Below are 18,026 nucleotides of genomic sequence, written 5' to 3'. Positions count from 1 at the left end.
CCATGTTGAACTTATACCAACTACAATCAAATCTGAGATTTCTCAACGACATTTAGCCGTCTAGCTCCATTGACTCCCATTCATTTTGCATTCATGGCGACCGCCCCCAGTGGAATTCTGGTGGAACTGCAACCAAAATTCGGTACAATAGCCGGCTTCAGACCGTCGAGCCAGGCCAGGGTCATTTGAGGAGGCACCTGGTGATAGTATCCCAGGCTATACAAGCCTCATGACCCTGAGACGTTTGTGTTCAGACTGTTCTGTGTTCAGTGTTCAGTTAGCCTCTCCGCATTAAACCTCGACATGCCCTCGCTTGTGAAAACGTCACCAATACCGATGGATGAACTGGAGAAAGGTAAAAATCAATTGTTTAGCTCAAGGGGAGGTGGCAAATGAGTGTCATTCCCCAAATGGTGAATTATCCCTTTAATGCATCTGAACACTAGGTGGCAATGTTGTATAACATTTCACATCTAAATACGGTGAAATCATCAGAATTATGGTATAGAAATGTGAGCTTCACACAATCATTAATTCAAGTAAGGTGCATTATTATGTAATTTATGGGACATTTTTTGTCTTTATTAGACATGATTTTGGCATTTATAACATGTCCAAAGACGTGGCATGTTCATAATTACACATTGGTGGAAAGATTTCACCTCGCACTTTTAATGTTAATGCATCTGGACACAAGGTGGCAATGTTGTATAACATTTCACATCTAAATACGGTGAAATCATTAGAATTATGGAATAGAAATGTGAGCTTCACACAAGCATTAATGCATAAGGTGCATTATTATGTAATTTATAATGGGAAATCAATGGAAATGTTATTTCTTGTTTATTCTCATTTCAAATCACACACATCCATTCCTAGTCACACACACATACACACTCATTTATACTTAAATAGGCTACATGTCAAACAGTGTGACCTGAACACTATTATGCTTTGCAGTTCCGGATTGGATTTCCTTCACACTTTGTGTTCCTCTCCGACATCCATCATACATTATTCCTAAAACAGTCCTACCCTTATTCACCAATGCAATACCCATTTAACAACGAGATGTAGGCTCTGTATCCTGTCTTACCTTGCTTATGAGATTGAGATTCATTGTGGAATGTGCCAGCAATATGGAGTGGTAATTTGATTTGATGGAAATATGTTGTGTACATGACAGCCTGTTTAGGCAAAAGGCATGTGACCAGCGTCAACTGCAACCTATACATTTAGAGGATATAACAATTTCTCTCCAAATATGACGTGCTCCTAGAGCAGGGCTATTCAACTTTATTACCAAGTGGGCCAGACAGGAAAACCACTGGGTCGTCGTGAGCCACTAAAAATACAGTGTTGCTATAATTACTTTTATTGTGGCTGTTATAGACATGCGTTCATGAGTATCCAGCTACATTTAATGAGTTAAGTGAAATATATCCACACACAAAAAAAAAACACTGGATGTGGTGGACATTCCTTTATTCTGATACATCAATAGGTTCTCAAAACAATTCCAAACAGACATAAGGTGCTTATAGAGCAGGTCCATATAGATTACTTGTAAAATAAACCAGTAAAACAGTATTAGGTGATGGAACATTCACACCCAACTTCTGTCATAGCTCATATTTTTAAAATAAATCAGTGAAACAGTATCCTGACTAACAAACAGCATTTTAATGCCTGTCATAAATAAAAATTGTTAAATAAACCACAGTGAAACGTTTACTGCTGCCATTGGTCAATTCCTCTGTAGGTTATCTGACAGCCCAGTTTGAGAGGCGCAACATTGTTTATTTTTGCAGCTAATCACTGCTGTTGTTTTATTTTATTGATTTCATCTTAGTCATGGAAGCACTATCACCATGACCACTATCACCATTGCACTACCACCATGACACTCATTCACACAGAGCTCCTTAGAGCACCTTACCATACCTTACTATGCACAGAGAATCACAGGCTCAGTCCCTGCCTCAGTCATTGCAAGCGCCTCTGATTGATTAATCACCACTATGTGGATACTGTTTTTTAGAATTGATTTAGATTAAGTGTTAGTTAGTATAATTTGTATTTTTGTAATTTGTATTTTAGTATATTTTTATATATTGTATTAAGTGTTAGTTAGTATAATTTGTATTTTAGTATAGCATATTCTTTATCTTCTACTGTCCTTATTGCTTAGTTGTGTTTTTATATTATATTATATACTTTAATTACTCTTTCTGCTGTTAAAGAATGTGTTTGTGTTGTATGTATGCTGCTGAGACCTTGAATTTCCCCTGGGGATCGATAAAGTATCTATCTATCTATCTATCTATCTATCTAAGCTAGATTTGAAGGCAGGCCGCAGGTAAAATTCAACGGGTTGCATTCGCCCCGCAGGCCAACATTGAATAGCCCTCTCCTAGAGCTTTTAAGATATTGCCACTGCTCCAACACTGAAAAGGCACTGTTAGAATCTTTGGATCAAGCCAGGTCTGCTCACATTGGTGACTGCACCAGAGCAAGCACACTTCGCAGTTCCTCCGGAAGTGAATTCTAGTTTATTTCATCATTCATTATTTTCATGTCTAGGTCTGTTTGCCGTCTTAGGTCCACCCGTCTGACATCGTCAGCCACGAACCCATGTTGAACAAGCCTATTGATACATACCTGTAGATTCTGCACACCCACTAGTCTGTTCCAGTGTGTGTTTTGTCCGAATGTGAAGGAGCCGTGCCTCATCTCTAAGGGACCAGACTTGGAAGGACCTTGACTTTGAGATGTAGCCTGCTCATGTACATGTTTTTCCTGGGCTGCGATGGACTTTGTCTGGCCTGCCAGTGCCAACCAGCCCAACATTTTGTAAAACTAGAGCATATTTTAGTCAAATGCGTGCTTGATATGTTTTTTCTTACAAATAATGTACCAAAGACACAAAGGTGATTCTATTTTCTTAACAGTAACGCCACATCTGGGGACATCAGTGATTCACAGCAGACCCGACTGATTCAGTGCATGATCAATGCTGGGAATCAAACGCTTCTCAAACTCCCAGAGTTTCTTGTCCAAGAGCAGCTGGTCTTTGGAGAGGTGTTCTTGCAGGGGGGTCCTGACATGGATGATGCGGCAGACATCGAATGGGACAGTGACAACGGGTCCAAACTGCTTCAGCGTGGTGTGGACCGAGGTCTGCTCCACTCTCCGGGGGTCAATCAGCAGCTTGGTGGGGTTGAACACGCTATTCCTGTCTGGCTCTCGGTAGATGTGCTCCAGGATGTTCACACCAGGCACGCGCCTCCACTGAGGCAGACGAAATCGGCCACTGTCTTCAAACTGCGTTTTGGGGAAGATGTGGTTCTCGATCCTGAAGACCCCTGCATTGGGATGTTGCTGCTGCAATGTGTCCATTAGCTTCTCCAGTTTACCATGTTTGTAAGGCATAATGATTTCATCAATGTCATTCAGCAGGAGGTACTTTGACTGGTACATATATCTGTATATACATTCATTCAGAGTGGTCAGCTGACCATAATAATGAATGTCACCGTGATGTAAGTCATACTTCCACCCAGTAGAGGGCGTTAGGAACTTGTGTATTGGCCAAGGCACAACTTCCAGCATACCCTCTCTCATGTAATACGTGAGGACTTTCTCAACATCTGGGCCACAGCTTGTGTTGTAAATGACAACCCTCTGAACCCCAATCAGTTTGTACACCTCCATGGTCTGTGCAAACTGTAGGGCATTATTGTACCCCCCAAAAAGGTTGGAAATGCATATAGTATATTTGTACCTAAAAGATTCTTTGACCTCCTGGTTTTGGATTGTTAAAAATGTCAAATTGTCAATGGTGTTTCGGTCAGATGTTATACTGACATATGAGGCTTGCTGTGATGTTTTAGTAGTGCAAAACACGTCTGAAGTGTGAAAAGGAAAGCCAAAGTGGTCGCTATGTATATCTACTTTTGCCTGTGAAGTCGTACACTGACCCAGAGCCCCATTAGCTTTAGCATCAGTATTACCACTGTCATTAGCATCATCAGCATTAGCATTAGCATCGCCGTTGGCGCACAGGACGCAGTAGAGCGGTTGCAGCTCCTGCCTGCAGATGATGCTAATGACCAGGATGGCCCCGCCCAGTCTGTGATCCTTAAAGGCAGACACCATGAGGTGTCTGGAGCCTGGGATGGGGCTGATGGTCTCCATGGGTGCCCGTTGCCATAGTGGTAGTGTAGACTCTGCTGATGGCAGGTCTGTCTGCGGTTCAGGCTCAGCTGAGGGTCTTTCGTTTCTCATCAGGCTCACCAGGTGTATTATTTGCTCCCACCTGAGCATCAGGAGGAGGGTAAACATGGTGATGCCAACCAACAATGATAGCTTCCTCTGTATCATGTCTGCTCAGTGCACTGGGATTCAGCATCTACAGTCTACAGAAGGATGACAGCACAACACATAAGGGTCGGATTAGGAATACATATAATAAATAAATAAGTAAGGCATAATGTATTGTCCGCCAGTCATTATCAGAAAATAAGTCCCCACAGGGCAGTATGTGGTCCCCTCTTAGACCATGGACTAATAAGATTTTTTTAATTCCTATCAAACAAATTGCAGCTGGTCTGGGTCCTATTTAAATCCCAGACCAGCTGCAACACACATAACATAATTCACTGCACTCTTTTGTCACTCTCAGTCTTCATTTCCAAAGGTCTGTTGGCTGTGCAAGAATCTGAACAGCTGTTAGATACAATCATTAACCCACTAATCATTAATAAACTAAATGTACCGCCGCCCAGTCCAGCACATTTTTTCCACAAAAATAAGTCATGTTTGTCATATTGCGTTCATTTCCTACTTTGTTCCTTTTTTGTGTGTTTGTAATTGAGTGTGTGCAGAGTGTGTGGTTGTTTTTGTGTATATGTGTGCTTCTGTGTGTGTTCATTGAGTGTGTGTGCCTGCATGTAAGTTAGTTTTTGTGTGTGTGTGTGTTTTTGTGTGTGTGTGTGTGTTTGTGTGTAGGTGTGTTTGTATGTGTGGGTGCATGTGTGTGAGGGTGTGTGTGTGTATGTGTGTTTATGTGTTTGTGTGCGTGTTTGTGCGTGTCGTGTGTGTGTGCAAGTGTACTGTTACAATTATGCATACAGAACTGGTTCCTTCCTTCAAAATACTGTAGGGGACTAGTGAATCACCATCATTTCGTGTCACAGCATAGCCGGGCTTTGAGCGCAACATACCTCGCAAACCCACTAATCGAGATTCGTAGTAGGCTACACCCCACAGGAAGTGGGATATCTGTCAAAACAAGATAGCATACACGCTAGGCGTCGTGACTCAGTGGCTCTAACGATAAGTGCATTCTCTGTTGGGATAGTGATGACAGACAAACCGAGAGGGATAAATGGCAGCAGCAAGGTTTCCCAACGTATTATACTGATATGTCGGATTTGCACTGAGTTGATTCTCAATAATACGGAACAATATGCGTTTCTGTCAGCCCATTTCACAAGATGGGGCCGCTGTGTAAATCAACTTCCTGTGGAACAGCACAGTCCCATAGACAGCAAAAGAAAAGTCCACAGGAAAGACAAAAGCAGGAAGACGTTTTACCCTGCCAATTAAGGCATCATTAACATCAACGAGGCCGGACACCTGGACACTGTGAAATAGGCTTACTCAAGCAGTTACAGGTGTGCAACATCATGATGTCAATCATGACTGATTTGTCTCTGAACGCGATCAAACGCGCCAGCCCAGTTTAGGAGCAATTAATTAAACTATTTAGTTATTCACATTAGCCTTTGCTATACTGATAAAGTTGCCTTAGCTATACTGATAAAGTATGCCTACTTGCTTCACCTTTTGTCGGGTCTAAATATTTCAAACTGCACATATTCTTCATCAAATTAACTTGGTAGCCTATTTCCTTCTAATAACTTTAACACCAATAGAAGAAAACAGCTTATGCTACATTGCTACACTCATCTCAACGTCTTATTCTAACAGAAATGGAAAGTTTCAACTAGGCTAGCCCACCTGTGACATCCCTAGCCTCCTGAGAACCAAGAAAAAAAAGTGTCCAACAATTTCTTTTTTGTTGTGATTTTCTTTCTATTTAGGATTAAAAAAAACATCTTACAATTTTTATTTTTTTAAATTTATTTTTATTTTACATTTTATAGCATGTCCCCTGTGGTGAACAAAAGGACCGTTTTAGTATGAAAAGGTAGCCATGAAAATAGACAAAAATGGACAAATTATGCTTTTAGTGGTTTTTAAATTAAGGGTAAACTTAACCAAATATAAGGGAAAATGTTATTTATCATTCTACACTACTTTATTTGCCTTTTTGGACAGTATTTCTTTTTTCTGGATTGTTCATTTCATTTTCATGTTTTTCTTTCATCTGCGATAATTCATTTTTTAGTCTTACTCTTCCTTGCTATCTTCTTGAGGCACAGGTTCATAGTCCTCATCTCTGTTTCACTCACTCATCACCTGAGAGCTCCAAATCTGATCCCCCCCCCCCCTCATTCATCCTATACAAATGATCTCCTAAATTCCCCAAAAAATCTAAATATTTTGGTCCTAGTGTCTATTCATAAAGTCACTATTATTTCAAAATGTAAATAACTTAACTTCTTTCAAAATTAATCATTCCTGACATTTTCATTAACAAGAGCATATATTGCCATGAATGCTTAATAAGAAGACACTATTTGACTTATCTCTCCTCCTTCCATAAAATGTGCTTGTTTTGATGTCAACCATTTTTGAGAACCAGGAAGAGGAAGTTCCCAGCAACCCAGCCAATCACATGATATATCATTAGAAACAAGTACCCCTGGCTGCAGCTTGCAGATCGGGGCTGGGCTCAATGTGGGGCGGAGCGCAACGTTGAGCTCAGCCCAAAATCAGCTCGTCATTACCTGTTGACCTCTCTGTGTCTGTCTATATTTACCCGGACTCGGAGTTACATTTTTCTCAACCGAATGCTGAACTCTATAAAAGCGTATCGTCCTTGAACTACTGCCCACGTTAATCATTGCCCTTCCCCCCCAGCGTTCTAGAATATGTGCTACACCATCAGCGTTTCTTGGGTAATTTAAGTAGGCCTAGGCTACGCTATAAAGATGATTACATGCAGTCTGCAACATAGGCCTATAGCAATAACATTATCAATGCATTTTATCTCTAGCCTATCGGTATTTTCTTTATAGAATAGTTTAGTAGCCTGTGCGAGTCTCAAAGGGAACATGCAACAATGAACCTCTTTAGTATTCCTATAATATATGGTCAACAACAAGATAAAGGTCTGCTATTGGCCTCTATAGCCTATTGTTTATACATACATTTAATTGGGTGTGATCGCGGTACAAAAATCACATAACTCGCAATCAGAAGTGTTCGCGCAATAAAATCAGTTCATTTTGCCATAGAGACGGGTGTTACAACTGTTATTTTCATTTAATTGCATTTGCTATGACTATATAAATGGCACTCATGTTAACTTGAAACAGAGGGACTGAAGATATGAATGACATGTGATTGAAGTCCACACGCTCAAATTTCACGAAGCAAACTTAAACAAACAGTTGCGGTTTAAAAAATAAATAAAAAATCGCGATGCTTGAATTTTGCACCTTTTTCTTAATATCTCTGGTCGTATTTAAGTAGACCATTCATATTTGGATGGCTGTAAGATTCTACATAATTACATGATATTTGTCTATTTACGTTTCCGTAGCTACACCATCTTGAGAATAAAACACTGTTACATTTGTACCACTGTTACTATTGCACCAGTTCTCCCCTACGCACTAGGCTATACCCAGTACTGTTAGCCTAACAGCGAGAGTCTAACCTCCGTGTTTTTTTCTCTTGAAGTCGAGGAAATGCTTTTATGGATTTAAGCATTCTTCCCAGAGATTATGTTGAGAAATATAACTTGGACAGTAGGAAACAAGGTAGGCCCTGAAGCGTGAGAAGACGTGCTGAAGGTGGGCTGAGCTCAACGTTGCGCTCCGCCCCACATTGAGCCCAGCCCCGATCTGCAAGCTGCAGCCAGGGGCTTCTCGAAATCCCAGGATGTCCTCTTTAAAAGACCACAGGAATTGTGAAATCTATAGAATAGCTCAAAGGGAAATAGACAAGTGCTATTTCAAGAAAAAATCCTTGTATATGGGTCTAGAGGCATTTCTTAGTAAAAGTTGGGAACAGGACTTTTTATCATAATTAGCATGTACTGAATCCAACTAGCCCTGTTCCCAAGCAGAATTTTGAGTTTTTGACCATCTAATTAGCATAAACAAAATGGCTGCCAAAATGGCGATTTTGGGCACCTTCTTCGGACGGGCATTATTATACCATGTAAATAAATTAATATTGTTCACATCTGTGATTTCTGTGAACAATATGAATTAATTTACATGGTATAAGGACATCCGCCCAATGAAAGTGCCCAAAATCGCCATTTTGGCAACCATTTTGTTTATGCTAATTTGATGGTCATAAACTCAAAATTCAGCCTGGGAACAGGGCTAGTTGGATTCATCACACCTTACTTATGTTAAAAAGTCCTGTTCCCAACTTTTACTAAAAAATGCCTCTAGGAAGCACATATCTCAAAAATATCACCTGTCTAAAAGGGGTATGCATCTAGAACTTATGTCCACTACAGAGGACATAGGTCTATGGATTGGTTCTCAGGACAGGAGGCTAGGCATCATCTCCTCGCCGGGCTCGCTACACATTTCACATATCTGCTCTCACGCAGGTATAGTTGGGTCATCTATGGCAGTTCCGTGACCGTGAAGAGCGAAGGTTTGTTTCTCACTGGATTTGTCATCTATAATGATTAAAGAAAAAAAATAGCCGGGTGCCCCTCACAAAAATGTGGGGAAATTGTGAGAGCCCTATATCCAAAATGGCTGCCGTCAGCCAAGCTGGAAATGGAACTTTTTAACGGTTTTGCCCACAGTGCGGCATAATACATGATTTCTGAGACTATTTGGGTCAAAAAATTCATAAATGATGTAGATTTATTGATTTGACCTATTTTTTTACCTTCAAATTCAAGATGGCTGCCAATTTTTGGCTCTTTAAATGTCAATTTTTCAAAATCGACATAGAGCCTTAATATTAGGCTCAAATGGAAATTCTGCTCATACTGAGTTCAGTTATGGACAGTAGAATTACAAGATACTCATAGGTCATCAGATGTCTGTCGCTTTTTAAATGTATTTATTTATTATGATTTATTTATTGAATTAACTAAAAAGACTCTCCATCTGAATCTGTTGAATCTCTACACTGACTCCTCTCATCATCACTGCTACTCTCATCTGAGCAGTCATGAGGTGTGAGCTGCTGGGGCAAGGGGGGCAGGGGTGTGTGACACAGTGGTCGACAATTTCCGTTCACTAGTTCCCAGCCGTGACCAATGGAAGAATGATTCTCTTGCAGGTTATAATGGAGCTGGAAATATTTAAGGTAGTTTGTCCTTTCCATATGAAGATTCATCATCAGGTGGGACACAGATTGTACACTTATTCTTCAGTTTGTGCCATTTGGAAACTCAACATACGCAACATGCATGCTTACGCTTAATCAACAGGATCACCTCTGACTTGCTGCGAGACGTAAACTGCTTGGACAAACACATATGTGTCCTCACAGTCTAGAATAATAGGTTCAGTGTACTTATTGGCTCTCACCTTTGCATAGGCAAAGAGCAGCATTGTATCTGCTTATGGATGTCTAAAGACATAGTCAACCATTAGCCACGCCAGTGCTCAGGTTGGTTGACGTTTCTTCCTCGCAGTATATGATGTCACTCTGCACCTGACTGACTTGTCTTTTCAGCTGTTCCTTTACAAGTTTCTGTAGTCTGACCTTGTTTCTGGAATTAACAATGACCAGGTTCCCTGGTGCTGCTGAATTCAACCAACTCATGGTTAATTCCGGAAACAAGGTCAGATTACAGAAACTTGTAAAGGAACAGCTGAAAAGACTAGTGGGTCAGATGCAGGGTGACATCATATACTGTAAGGGTGAAACATCAACCAACATTATGCCTATGCAAAGGTGAGAGCCAGTAAGTACACTGGACCTGTTGTTCTAGACTGTGAGGACACATATGTGTATGTCCAAGCAGCTTACATTTCACAGCAAGTCAGAGGTGATCTGCTGATTAAGCACAAGCATGCGTTAATCATCTGCCATGACATGCTCTAGGAAGAGGTTGCAGATATCATCAATTAATGGCAGTGACCACACCTCAGGGTTCTATGGGCATGGGAAGAAGAAGGTGTTGGAGAAGGTGAAGATCAATTCTGAGGCAAGAGAGCGACTGGGACTAGTGGGTGAGAGTCTGGAATTAAAACATGAAGTCGGAGCGGATATGAAGGCATTTGTCCTCTCCGTCATTTATGCTGGGAGTGCAGATGTGAGCTGCGGGCAGGCCAGAGTTTCCAAATGGCACAAACTGAAGAATAAGTATACAATCTGTACGGCTGGGAACAAGTGAACGGAAAGTGTCGACCAGTGTGTCACACCCCCTGCCCCAGCAGCTCACACCTTACTGTATGACTACTCAGATGAGAGTAGCAGTGATGATGAGAGGAGTCAGATGGAGAGTCTTTAGGTAATTCAATAAAGAAATCATAATAAATAAAATTATTTCAAAACGACAGACATCTGATGACCTATGTTTAAGTTGTAATTTTACTGTCCATAACTGAACTCAGTATGAGCAGAGCTTCCATTTGAGCCTAATATTAAGGCTCTATGAGGATTTTGAAAAATTGACATTTAAAGAGCCAAATATTGGCAGCCATCTTGAATTTGAAGGTCAAAAATAGGTCAAATCAAAACATCTACATCATTTATGAATTTCTTGACCCTAATAGTCTCAGAAACAATGTATTATGCAGCACTGTGGGCAAAATCATTAAAAAGTTAATTTCCAGTTTGGCTGTCGGCAGCCAAATTTCCCTACATTTTTGTGAGGGGCACCCCGGCTAATTTTTTTCTTTTACCTTTATAGATGACAAATCCAGTGAGAAACAAACCTTAGCTCTCCACGGTCACGGAACTGCTATAGATGACCCAACTAGTAGGCAGGCAAGAGCGTTCCGTCCACGTTGCACTAGCATCACTAGAGGTGATAAAGTAGGCCAGTGTTTCCCAAACTTTTTTTCTGGGGACCCACTTTTTAAAAATGACAGACCATCGCGACCCATCTCACTTCAGATTTAACATGCAACCTGCATGCAATCATATTGTTTTAGGCCACAGGTTCTCAAACTTTTCTTGGGGGTATTCTTGCATGCTACGCAGTCGTCACTCTTCAGCATATACGCTGTTCCTATATTTCTAAAGAGAGATGTTGTAGGCCAGTGTTTCCCAAAGACTGGGTCGCGACCCACGGGTGGGTCGCAGGAGATTTTATTTGGGTCGTCAGCACAATTTATGTTGTCTAATAGGCCTAACTTATACCATTTAGCCAGGAAAGCTATCAGTTTTCTATTAGGATATAGTTTATTTACCACAATCACGTCCCTCTGTGCAATTTTGCATTTAGAATAGCTCTGAAACTGGGGGGGGCGAACGCGTCGCAGAGGGGACAGCGTGGACATTTCACTCCCAAAATGAAACATTTCTGTGTGGCGCCTGCCATGGACCTCGCAGTTGCAAAATGCAAGGGACATGAATCAGCCTATTTGCACGAACATTAACGGACTCCAGCTCTTCAATTTGACTGATTAAAATCTAGTCAACTAAAGCAGACATCCGTATACCGGACATGGCTATTCAATTTGCCTCATAGACTGTAGATACACTGTAGTTTTAATTGTAGATGCACTCTTTAAAGTTAATAGCAACCTCCTCACATTCCTTATTATTTCGGATTTAAAACGCTTAACAGTGCATAATATTAGCCTACTATTTAAATGGACATTTTAAACACTTTCCTCTCGTTTTCCACCTCGCAAACTCTACTAGGCTACAATAAAGGCGCATTATCTTTTGACTATTGCAAAAGCCAGGGCCGGAGTGGGGCCACTTTTCAGCCCGGGAGTTTCAGGGCCAAGACCGGCCCACTTTTTTAGTGGTGGTGGAAATTGGATAAATAAGGCAACATTTCAGCTCTTATCCTGTAGTTTTTATTATAGGATATATTCCCCTATTCCACAAGGATAGGTTGATAAGTTAACAAAAACAGGAAGGAAGAAATAAAGCATTTGAAATGTATTCCACAATTCCACTAAGAGGCATATTGAACTACTGTTTACATGTTTTTTTCTGCATGGGTCAGCTATGTTGTTGTTTGGTGATTTGCTCCTTTACTACACCCACTTCTGAGCAAACAAGGCATGCACGTTGATCATACCCTACTGCTGTCATATAGCCTACTGCTCTTTCTTACATAAAATAACTTTAATCCATAAGGTTAACTCTATTATCCTTTCTACTTGTCCCTGTAGTCATAGCTAATTTCGGGCTCATAATTTTCAGCGGGGGACTGGCTGATCTGCTCAGAGGCTACTTTTGTTTTTATGCCTAGGCTATACACAGATCAAGCTTGAGTTGTGTTATCAATATTTGCATAATATTTGCAAAGTCTATGAATCGCCATATTGGATGATACAAAAAGGCTAATATTTTAATTAATTTAATATGTTACTTGCGACGCTACAACGTCCAGTAGGTTAGCCCAATTACGCCGTTATAATCATGGCTATCTCTCTTTACCAGTTGCCACATGTCTGTCCTCTTCAAAAAAAAATTGGAAGTTTGGCACATTTGGCAGCATTTTCTTCCAATACTTTTCGTCTTTTTTTCCTGGACCCAACCAATTAACTTTTCTTGTGAGGGGAGAACAACCCATGCAGAGGCTGCGGTGTTAGGCATAGAATGCAAACGTGTGTAGCCAACTTTAAGAGAAGATAGATTAACGTGACAAATGTCAATATTTTTCCCTCGACCGGCCCAAAAGTGAAGCGGCCCACCGGGAATTCTCCCGATTACCCACTCTGGGCCTGGCAAAAGCCTCTTGTTCTTACAACAAAGCTTGTCACAGTCTTGGTATACGGTCTACAAACAAACGTTCTCCAGAGGAAAATGCGCATTCAACTTTCCAAATAAAGAAACCTCCACAAATAGGCTAGCAACTTAGCCTACAACTGCCAAGGCGTAACCGTTAACAAAACCTCACCGGTTTCACAAAAACCAGCGTCGTGTGCACGGCCCCTAAGATCTTTTCCTCAGTGGTTCCATGTTGGCAGCATGTTGGTGGAATGAGTTACCCAGTGCTCTCCGTTCACTGTGATAGTTTTGGGTCTTTCAAGAGGGCTCTAAAGGCATCTGTTCAACATGCACTTTAGCGTTTCTTGTGTTATGGTTTAGTCTAATTGTTTATTTTCATTAGGCTATTAATTGAATTAACATCGTTGCTTATGATATTCTTCTTAATAGTCTTACCAACTTTTTAAATTGTTTAGCCTACTGTGAAATTTAACTGTATTTATATGTCGCTTTGGACAAAAGCGTCTGCCAAATCCCATAACCATAACCATATGGCTCTATGGAAACCAATTGACGGAAATCCATTTTAGCGAGATGGAAGTAATATTTACAGCATATATTAAAAGCATATTTACAGTCGCATTTATTAGTCACATTGTCTCAAATTTTTGTCGCAAAATGCGACCATTGGTCGCAGTCTGGAGCCATGCATTTGCTTCACATAGGCTATTCTAACCTTTAACTCTGCTACATGGAAATCCTGGCGTAGGATATTAAGAATCACACGTGTGGGTTTTAGATTTGGTAATTTCCCTGCGTTCTTTTGTTGTACATTAGCATCTCTTATAGCACAGTTTCCCTGATCCTCCTCACCACCAGCTGCTGATATAGAGACGTTCTCAGATATAACTGTCAGGAGAAGTAGGCTACTGCAGTTTGTATTATATGGTGTTAGGAGTGTGGAAGCTGTGTTTGCACCAGAGCTCTGCCTGCTCTCCTGCATTATGTTACGTCTTACATTAAATGAGCATTAACCTCACACACATTCTTCATATGCGTCACACATCTATTATTATTCTAACTATTAAACGTCCACCATCATTATCCACATACCTGTCAACACTCCTGTTTTTCCCGGGTTTCTCCCGTATTTCAAGGTCATTTCCCAGCACCCTCCCGTTTTGTTATTTCTCCCGGAAAACTCCCGTAATTTGCATGGCCATCAAACTTCATTTTAAAATCATGCAGCATTCAGGTTGCCAGATTGTGTATGAAATACACCCTACACATACACGATCACTTAGTTTCAATTTCAACCGTTTAAGCGGGTGCCAACTGCGCAGCCTGAGTCTCGTCGTTAGCAAGCGGGCTAGATGAATGGCCTACTCCAGGAATTAAAACCCACTCTACGACAAAAATCAAATACGTCGGCAGTGAACAAAGCAAGGCAAGACTGTTGGCAACGTATTGCAGATCGGGTAGCCTAAATGCCTAAAAGTAAAGTTTTATTTCCACATGTTCTTCAAATATGTGTTACGGAGGATTCATAGCTTGCGGAATGTCTGAAATGAGTTGAAATAATTAAATTGCCTATTTTCAGTTCATAGAAATGCCTACAGATGCAACACAATTTAGAAGTGGGCATATAGATTACAGTAATAGGATAATTGAATGTTTAAGTAGCCCCCATTGACTGATTTAGTGTATGCCTAATCCTGTAAATATTTCAGATTCAACACCATTGCCAAACGCACATGGCAGCAGGTGAAAATGAAACACAAACACATTATTCAGAATAGTAGGTTTATATAGTTATAGCTTGCATATTTCTTAATTATGAAAACATGTAGGCTATGCTTATAGCCTTCACTTGGCCTCTGTTTTACAGCTAACAAGAAAAAGGTGTCAGAACACTACTAATATATATATATATAGCGGTCTCTAAAACCCCTCGAAGAGAGCACCTCACGATTTGCGCTCCGATGTCGTATGGATCATCCAGGTACGCCGACATATAGGCTAGTCTCGAATAGTCTCGAATTGTTAGTGGAGGGGTGGTAGCTTATAAAGGACGGTGTGGTTAACGGAAACCTCGGGTTAACCAAGCACATAACCTGCTCGGAGCAGGTTTGAGATGCAGCGTAAATTGCCATGGCAGCATACCTCGGTTAAAACCTATCCACCTTTCGTATACGGGTTATAGGGAACTTACGCCACACGTGATCAAGTTACTCTCGAAGTTACCCAGATAAGCCAGTAACCGCGCTTCGTAGTACAGGCCCCAGAACTAGCTGTTGTGAAATTGTTGGGAATTTAATTGATTAACACATCACATAAACTGTTATTGAGTGTTGTTGATACACTGAACTTGTTCCCTCGGAACCAAATCTGACAGCAAGCAACTTTGGAGTTTTGGAAGTAGGCTGCAGGCAGGTCCAGGCAGGTATGGTGGATACATAACTGGCATGCTTAAGGTAATGGTAAGGTAAAAGCAACGACCGAAATGCAGTGTTGAAACACGTGTATGAAACGTATTAAATATTAAAACACAGATCCGGTATAAACACTGCCCCCCTCCCCCCGAAAAAAAATCTCCCGTTTTTGGAAAGCTAAATGTTGACAGACTGTATGATTATGAATTATCATGGATTTTAATTTTTGCACAAAAAATAATAATTGTCAACTTGTTTCCATGTTCATTCTGAATGCTGTTCATGTCGTGGTTTTTTCAATCCTCAAATAAATGTGTGTGTGTGTGTGTGCGTGCGTGCGTTTTGGTCCCCAAAGTGCTAATACAATCATCAGCTGTGTCTGAGTTGGAGGCTCAGTTTAGCCGATTTAGTCAAGCATAAAGCTATTGTTTCCTCATTTTTGATAAAACAGAAATATAATTAGATAACATCAAATATCTCGAGTTGTGATATTTGTATGTTTTAAGGTCTTTGCCCTATACATCTAAGTGTCAAAGTAAAATATTCATAATAAGGAATTAATAGGCTATTGCCTTTAAGTCCAGACAGATAGATTATAATTGTGACTTTTTTTTTCTTAATCTAAATGAGATGAAAATACTCTAAAAAAGTATGTTTTATCTCGTCAGATATGAGTAATGTTCATTTTAGAGTGCATTATAAGTACACAGTACTCTCGCATGCTGAGAACCACTCACCTCGGCCACTGGACACAAATCTCCTTTCCTGGATCGGAGGTTGTCCAACTCCTTCCCTGTACTACGAAGCGAGGTTATCTGGGTAACTTCGAGAGTAACTTGATCACGTGTGGCGTAACTTCCCGACTAACCCGTAGGCTACTACGAAAGGTGGATATGTTTCAACCGAGGTATGCTGCCATGGCAATTTACGCTGCATCCAGGGTTAACCCGAGGTTTCCGTTAACCACACCCTTTATAAGTACCACCCCTCCACTAACAATTTCTCCCGAGACATGTCGGCGTACATGGATGATCCATACGACATTGGAGCGCAAATCGTGAGGGACTCTCTTCGCAGGGCGAGGGGTTTTAGAGACCGCCAGATTGTCAGCCGAAGGAATTCGTTATCTTTGTCAGATGATCTAGGAAGACGTCTCATAGCAATGCCCGTACGTGGGCATTCATGTATTCCATTGGTGATGCTGAACATCTGAGCAAGAATAGCCTACTGTATGTCCGAAAATAAATCGGACATAGGCCTACAGTAGCATATGCTGAACATCTGAGCAAGAATAAATCGGACATAGCCTATAGTAGGCCTAATAAATTAAAATCACCATTTTAACAAACGTATTGAATTGAATGTCATATTACTACCCTGGCCTGCACATAAAGGCTACACATTACCACAGCACCAGAATCCGACCGAATGCCTCCCTCAACCCCCTCCATAATCGGCCTTCCACTATTATTTGCGATGGCCAACTCCTCTGCTACTGTAAAACACTCTGGTGCCTTACAGTAGTGTTCAAAGACACCTTTTTCTTGTTAGCTGTAAAACAGAGGCCAAGTGAAGGCTATAAGCATAGGCCTACATGTTTTTATAATTAACAAATATTAATGCAAGCTATGACTATATAAACCACTATTCTGAATAATGTGTTTGTGTTTCATTTTCACCTGCTGCCATGTGCGTTTTGCAATGGTGTTGCATCTGAAATGTGCACAGGATTAGGCATACACTAAATCAGTCAATGGGGCTAGCCTACTTAAACATTCAATTATCCTTATTACTGTAATCTATATGCCCACTTCTAAATTGTGTTGCATCTGTAGACATTTCTATGAACTCAAAATAAATAAGCAATTTAATTATTTAAACTCATTAAATACATTCCGCAAGCTATTAATCTTCCGTATTTGAAGAACATGTGGACATAAAACTTTACTTTTAGGCATTTAGGCTACCCGAACTGCAATACGTTGGCAACAGCCTTGCCTTGTCGACGTATTTGATTTTTGTCGTAGAGTGGGTTTTAATTCCTCATAACTTGTCATAATAATTGTGCATTCCTCATCCGTAAAATAAGGTGAACGCGTCATCACTGAAAGTGGTGATTTGCGCTGCAACCCGTCTTTTATGTGAACGCGCACAAACTCCAATGAGGTTAACACCGGGGGGATATTCCATCAACCTCGCTAAAGGCCAAACCTGGCTTATTTCGATAAGTCTCGCTAATTTTAGTGAGAATTCCGTTCCATTAATGAGGTTAACGTGAATCCCAGTTTGGTAACCATGGGAATGTATGCCACAGAACTAACCTGCTCCGTAGCAGGTTAACTTTCAAGCTAAATTAAGCTGTGTTGCAAAAAAAACCAATCAGTCGGAAAACGAGTCCAAAAAGATGGTTCCGTCAACCTGTGCTCTCGTCACCTGTAGCCTACAACTTCAAAAATAGAAGTAGGCCTATATAAATGTTTTTTCCGACAGTGCACCAAGCATGGATTTACACATTCACTAGCTCCAAGGAATGTATTTAGATGATACGATTCAAAATGTTTTAACTTCACATGC

General features: G+C 40.7%; 1 protein-coding gene across 2 annotated transcripts; it reads right to left on the bottom strand.

Moving 5' to 3' along the window:
• Positions 1-1,362: 1,362 nt before the first annotated feature.
• LOC143122997 (uncharacterized) lies at positions 1,363-16,361 on the bottom strand. 2 transcript variants are annotated; one of them, XM_076284065.1, is made up of 2 exons: positions 16,190-16,361; positions 1,363-4,421 (listed from the first exon to the last, which is right to left on the bottom strand). In XM_076284065.1, the coding sequence occupies exon 2, from the start codon at positions 4,384-4,386 to the stop codon at positions 2,983-2,985; it is 1,404 nt and encodes a 467-aa protein (XP_076140180.1). In that variant the 5' UTR covers positions 4,387-4,421; positions 16,190-16,361; the 3' UTR covers positions 1,363-2,982. The 2 variants fall into 2 exon arrangements, with proteins under 2 accessions (XP_076140180.1, XP_076140181.1); XM_076284066.1 differs by lacking the exon at positions 16,190-16,361 and adding an exon at positions 14,134-14,188.
• Between the last annotated feature and the right edge of the window lie 1,665 nt (positions 16,362-18,026).

Source organism: Alosa pseudoharengus, unplaced genomic scaffold, assembly GCF_046254945.1.
Source record: "Alosa pseudoharengus isolate Yale_2024_CS ecotype anadromous, Long Island Sound unplaced genomic scaffold, YU_APseudo_1.1 YU_APseudo_1.1_scf_14, whole genome shotgun sequence".
NCBI lineage: Eukaryota > Metazoa > Chordata > Actinopteri > Clupeiformes > Clupeidae > Alosa > Alosa pseudoharengus.
Note: the sequence above shows the minus strand (reverse complement) of the source record. Positions and strands in the feature narration are given on the sequence as shown.

What these genes read in the sequence shown, in the direction of transcription:
- LOC143122997 (XM_076284065.1), bottom strand. Translation starts at nt 4,386, where the DNA reads ATGATACAGAGGAAGCTATCATTGTTGGTTGGCATCACCATGTTTACC.